At 59.7% G+C, this 5,601-nt stretch overlaps 2 protein-coding genes; one reads left to right on the top strand and one right to left on the bottom strand.

Annotated features, from left to right (window-relative positions):
* The first annotated feature begins 848 nt into the window (after window positions 1-848).
* On the top strand, window positions 849-1,025 carry CHC_T00008060001 (hypothetical protein). XM_005711935.1 is given in 2 exon segments: window positions 849-1,001; window positions 1,002-1,025. 1 exon segment carries the CDS (start codon window positions 849-851, stop codon window positions 999-1,001), a length of 153 nt encoding a protein of 50 aa, XP_005711992.1. The 3' UTR covers window positions 1,002-1,025.
* A 1,030-nt stretch (window positions 1,026-2,055) lies between these two features.
* On the bottom strand, window positions 2,056-5,481 carry CHC_T00008059001 (hypothetical protein). XM_005711934.1 is given in 2 exon segments: window positions 2,056-2,463; window positions 2,464-5,481. 1 exon segment carries the CDS (start codon window positions 5,479-5,481, stop codon window positions 2,464-2,466), a length of 3,018 nt encoding a protein of 1,005 aa, XP_005711991.1. The 3' UTR covers window positions 2,056-2,463.
* Between the last annotated feature and the right edge of the window lie 120 nt (window positions 5,482-5,601).

The raw sequence follows: 5,601 nt of genomic DNA, 5'->3' as shown, positions 1-5,601 counted from the left end.
CACTGCTTCATCAACCGCTACATGCGCATCAACCAGGCCGACGCCCTGCTCCGCTTCGTCGCCTCCGCGGAGCACTCGGCCGCCCCGGTTCTCATCCTCGGCGACATGAACGGCGACGCCGAGTCGCCGGTCTGCAAGCGCATCGTCGCCGCCGGTTTTGAGAACTGCTTCGCCTCCGTCAACGGCCCCGGCGCCCACCCGCGCACCCACCTCAACCACATGAAGCAGCAGGTTTCCGTAGACCACGTCTTCCTGCGCCCCCCGTCTTCCCCCGCCCCGCTCACCCTGTCGCGCAGAAGACGGCGCCTTGCAGACCCCAACGACACCCACCCCATGTCCGTGGAGCAGCACCAACATGACAACCACCCCGCGCCCGCAGAGAGAACCTCCTCCCCGGTCACCATCCGTGATGCCGTCGCCCCGGTACCGGACAAGGGCCTCGCCCACCCGTACATGCGCCCTGTACGCACCGTCGTCTACCCGGAGCGCTTTCCCACCAACGTCTGGCCGCTCGAGTACCAGGTCAGCGACCACCGCCCCGTCGGCGTCCAGTTTTTGGCCATGGCCTAGAAAAGGGCACGCCGCACTTCTGCTTTCGCGTTTTCGGCCTACACGCACCGGGACTGGCGTTGCCTTGAATCAACGTTAGCCTCGTTGGCGTCCGCGGGGGGGGAGGGGGAGAGGGAGAAACGGGTTTTGAGTCGCCCCAACTTCCGCTCGCAACGTGTAGGCTCGCTTCCCGATCGGCCCTCCTCTCTCGCGTCGTTTTTTCAAAGCTGGACCGACCCTCCAGTGGCTTATATTTGTTAGACTCACTTTATTCAAGGCCTCGATCCACGCCCGTTGCGATGCCCCATCGGTCGCACCATGCTCGTAATGTCAAAACAACACATTACACGGACTCGAACCGTCCTTTATATATCCCAACAGTTATATACGAAGAACCACATAACTGGGCTGGTAGAGCCAGCAGCTCACTAGCTCGTCTCTTAACCAAGTAAAGTCCTCACTCACATTGTTTCATACACCGTCCATCGCTTCTTACATCCGCTCCAACCTTGTTTCAACAGCGCGCGCATCTCTTTCGCCCGCTCCCCGATCCCCCCCGGCAAGCCCTCCGTCGCCCGTACGCGTGCTATCACGCCACGCGGAAGCGCGCACCGCGACTCCATGTATACCGCGAACAAGTCCCGACTGACGTGCCAGTGCTCACCTTCCCGAAAGCACTTTCCCGGCACCCCAACCTGCAGCCGCCCGTCCTCCGCGCGAAACAGGTCCCCGCCAGCTACCGGCGCACATCCCGCCAGATAGGTCAACATGAAGATCTCCACAAGCCTCTGGCAATCCCCCTCCACGCTCGCGTCCCCCTTGACGCCGCACTGCGCCGACGTGGGGAGCGCCGCCTCCCACTCGTACGGCTCGGGCGCTGGCATACGCAGCACGTGAGCCTGCCTTGCGGGCGGGAGAAGAACGACGGCAGGGAGGACGGTGCGCGCCGGGACATAGGAGGACGATCGGAAGCCTATCGCACGGAGGAGAGCGCGGGAAAGGGGACGCGGCGCAAGGGCGGGAGGGAGGGGGAGGGGAAGGAAGACGGGAAGGACCTGGGGGGAAGTTAGGTTAGTGAGGTGGAGAAAGGCAGCGATTCGGGCGAGGCTGGGGACGGGGGTGTGTGGGGCGGGGTGGGCCGGGGGGTGGACGTGCAGTTGTATGGGAAGGGGGTTAGGGAGCTTGGGGAGGGTTAACATGGCGGTGAAGCGGAGGGGGTCGGTGGTTGCGCGGAGAGAAGTGAGGGAAGTAGGGGACAAGGAGGAGGGATCATGGAGGTTGGTCGGGGCGGGTGGGGCACGGAGGGAGAGCTGGCGCGATAGAGGGGAGGGGAGGAGGAGGAAGAGCAGGAGGAGGGCGATGATAATTGGGATGAGGAAGAATGCGTGGGGGAGCCGGGGGAGGGTGCGCAGGCGGTGCAAGAGAAGCGAGCGCCGGCGGGGTGGTAGAGCCGACGAGGAAGACGAAGACGTGCGGGGCGCCGATGAGCGACGGTGGCGAGCGGTAGAGTGCATCGCGCTGGGGCTGCAGGGGGATTTTTAGAGGGGCGAAAGGCGCGAGGCTACCCTGCTTCCGTACTTCTGTGCCCAGCCGTTGCGGGTGGAGTTCAGGCGAGGACGAGAAGGACCGAGGGGATCGTGGCTCGAGTTGACGCGAGTGCCGACCGATAGCGACGATGACGGATGCGCGGCGTGCTCTTTTTGCACTTGCCTTCATCCGATATAGTAAATTTCTCTGTTCCCGACATCATCTAGTTCCGAGCTGTCTCCCCCTCTACATGTCCACCTTTTGCGATGCAACCCGACTCAAGACGGGCTTATCCAGCCCGTATCGTGTCCGACGTATAATCTACTACGGTTCCGGCTCTACCCGACATCAGCGCGGCGCGACTCTTCCCCACCCCCTCTACCCGCATCACAACTCACGCCTCATCAAGCTATCAACTACGGCACCAACCAGCCCTCGCTCTTTTTCCCCGCACAAAGCACTGGCCGCGACGAGACACCCGTCCCCGTCTGGCAGAATCGCCGCCGTCCCCAAACAGCTAGCCACCAGTTCCTTCCCTACGGGCCTCCCGTACGCGCGCTTTCCCGCCAGGTCCTGCGCCACGGCCATCCGTTGCGCAAATTCCATCCGCTGCAACTCCGCCCCGAGCATGCTTACACTTTCCATACCGTCCTTGTTGCTCATGTCGATGCCATCACACACCACTGCATTCGCGCATGCACGCAGGAGTTTGTAATCGTGCGTGAGACAGCTCAGGCGGATCGCCACCGGGCTGGGGACTAGCTCGATTAGTGACGCGCGCATTATTTCGAGATCAAGCCGTTTCAGGCAGCCGTCCACGAAGATTTTCTGTGTAGCTTCGTCCAGCTTTACTCCAGCTGTGCAAATAGTCTGCAGTGTCACCCTTACTTGCGAGACAAAGCTTTCAGTTGGGCCATCGGTTGCCGCAAGAGCGTCAATAACAATTGCCAGCGTTGCGCTCGCAGAACAACCGCCAACCACATGCTCCAGTACTTTCCCAAGCTCAGCGCTTTGATACATGGTCATACCAAGCAACGCCTCCCGCGCTTCTCTTCTTTCGTCAGCCTTGATTGTTTCCTGAATCGCAGACATAACCCTGGTGCATTCGCTACCTCCAAACCACCTCATTCTAGCATGGTTTGTCGCAAAACTGCTGTCCTGCATCTGGGCAAGCGCACGCAGAGCTGCTGCCCGTTCTGCTGGTACACTTGATGATGACTCCAGGATGTCTTCTACCAATCCTAACCACGGGAGAGCCGGAGAAAGTGCTCCAGCCGTTTGCAGCACATCGATAGCAACTGCGCGTGTCTCCCTCAAAGAATCAGCGGTATTCTCAAAGGTTGCCGCCTCGCTCGACGTAAACGCGCATCGCGCGCAAAACCCTCGAATCGCACCAGTTGGCAATGTGCTCACTGCGCGAATGAACTGCGCCGTTGGTCGATCCTCTTCCGCTGCTTCAAGATTCGGGACACCGACTTGAGACTGGGCCGTCTGCGCCTTGCGCCGAGAGCGTCGAAGCGCTTCTGACGCGGCGCGGAGCTTTGCGATTCGTTTAGGATCAAAGCTGCTTCGCTGGCGGTTGTCCCACTCGTGCTTTGCCATGCCCTCGAGTAATTTTCGCATTCCTGGCATTCCATGGCTGTGATGGCGCATGGCGCTGCCTGTCGTCGACAACACATTGATAATGAATTGCTGGCATTCAGCAGAGATACTCTCCAGGCGTTTGCTCTCGTCATTGGCATCGTCCAGTGGTTCTACACCAGCATGTGCCATGCGCAAGATTTCATCCGTCGTGTACTCAGCAAGCGCTGATGCGGCCACGTCAATTTGTCTCCAGTTGAGTGCGACTCCCTCCGAGTTGTCTCCACTGGGGACACCATCCACAAGGCAGCCTTTTAAAATATCGATCGCCTTTCCCGCGATTACCGCGCCCTTCTTTGTCTCTGAACGGCTGGATACGCATCCAAGCAACCTCAAATAGCTGCGCCGTGCCACAATTGCAACTTCAAACGTATTTGGAAATGTCTTGAGGATAACCTTGACTGCTTTAGTGGCATCCAGGACTTCATTCTCAGCCATTACACGAATGCTATCAAAGCAAAAAGCCGCAGCCAATGGTGCAGCTTGCATCGTTTCCTTCGTCGTACATCGCATGATGAATGGAACGAAACTGGCCCCCCGGGTCGGACGGATTGTGGTAATCTCGAGAACAGCCGCGCAAGCAGCACATTTCGTTGTGGGATGCAGCGCTTCAAAAGAGCTCTTCAGGTTCTCCACTTCTGCAAGCAACACAGAACTAGCAATCCCTGGTGCGCTCTTGGAAGCCGCAGCTATTGCTAGTAAGCCTGTGTGATACGTAGCCGTGGCATTCATCCCTTTACCTGGGTGAGCGAGCTGAATCATAGTTTTCATAACCACTTTGCTCGTTTGCTTCTGTGCGAGGAGGCATCGGGGGAGCAAAATGTCGCGCAGAAACATGGTCACAATAACACCGCTGCTCTCCTTTTGCATTTGAGTGACAACAGCCGGCAGGAAAAACAGTCTTGAAGGACTGCTTCCAATCTGCGATATTGCACGGCACGCTGCGTACCGTACTTGCGCATGGCTGTGCGAGAGGGTGCCGATTAAAATGCTTGCAAGTGCGACCAGCGACGATTTTTCTTCTGGGGAATTGCATGGGGGAGGCATCTCATGTCGCAACGCATCCTCTAACGAATCCCTGTTTAGAGAGTTGCCTATTTCCCTATCCGCCAGCACAAAACTCGGAGCCTCTGCTTTATCCCGAAACACGCTACGAGAGAGCAAGTCCGAAAAAAAGTCGTCAGTATAACGCTTGACGCCTTCCGCGTCCCCCCACGTGCGGAGCATCTTCCGTAACACACCCAAGCTTAGCATGGCATTCCCGCGCCTCCAATGCATTGCCTCCTCGCACACCAGTTGTAGACCTTGCTCGAGCTTATCGTTAGAAGAAGCACTTGTGCTCTTCGACGCGGTCTGAAATACCTGGCACACCGCCGCGGCGTCCCTCGCCACATCAGCAGCGCCTGCCGCCGCGCACATCGACGCCACCGACACACAGACCGAGGCCACGAGCGCGGCGACCAACGGGTGAACGCACCCAACAGCCGCGTCCCCCTCCATGAACAGCGCGCGCATCATCGCCAATAAACCATGGCACTCCGAAACGCGTCCAGTGCACGCGTTCATCCCCGCGACCGACACGAGCACAAACGCTACGACCTGCGCCCCGACGAAAGGCACGGCGTCCACAACCTTTGCGCGGTGCGCCCCCCAAAGCTCGAGCACCGTCGCCGCGGCGCCGCTCTCCAGCGCCTGCACGAGCGCGCGCGCGACGATTTTCGCCATGGCGCGCACCTCCTCCGCCATGGCCAGCAGCTCTGCCATGAGAAAGGCCTCAAACTCGTCCGCGCCATCCGCGCCGTCCTCCTCCCTTCCGGCGGCGCGCGGCGGCGCAGGCGGGCCGACGCGCAGCAGGAAGGCCAGCAGCACGTCGGCCGAGTCGCC

This window comes from Chondrus crispus, genomic scaffold, assembly GCF_000350225.1.
Source record: "Chondrus crispus Stackhouse genomic scaffold, scaffold_93, whole genome shotgun sequence".
Classification (NCBI taxonomy): domain Eukaryota; phylum Rhodophyta; class Florideophyceae; order Gigartinales; family Gigartinaceae; genus Chondrus; species Chondrus crispus.
Note: the sequence above shows the minus strand (reverse complement) of the source record. Positions and strands in the feature narration are given on the sequence as shown.

Excerpts from the sequence above, each read along its gene's own strand:
- CHC_T00008060001 (XM_005711935.1), top strand. The coding sequence starts at position 849 with ATGCCCCATCGGTCGCACCATGCTCGTAATGTCAAAACAACACATTAC.
- CHC_T00008059001 (XM_005711934.1), bottom strand. The coding sequence starts at position 5,481 with ATGGCAGAGCTGCTGGCCATGGCGGAGGAGGTGCGCGCCATGGCGAAA.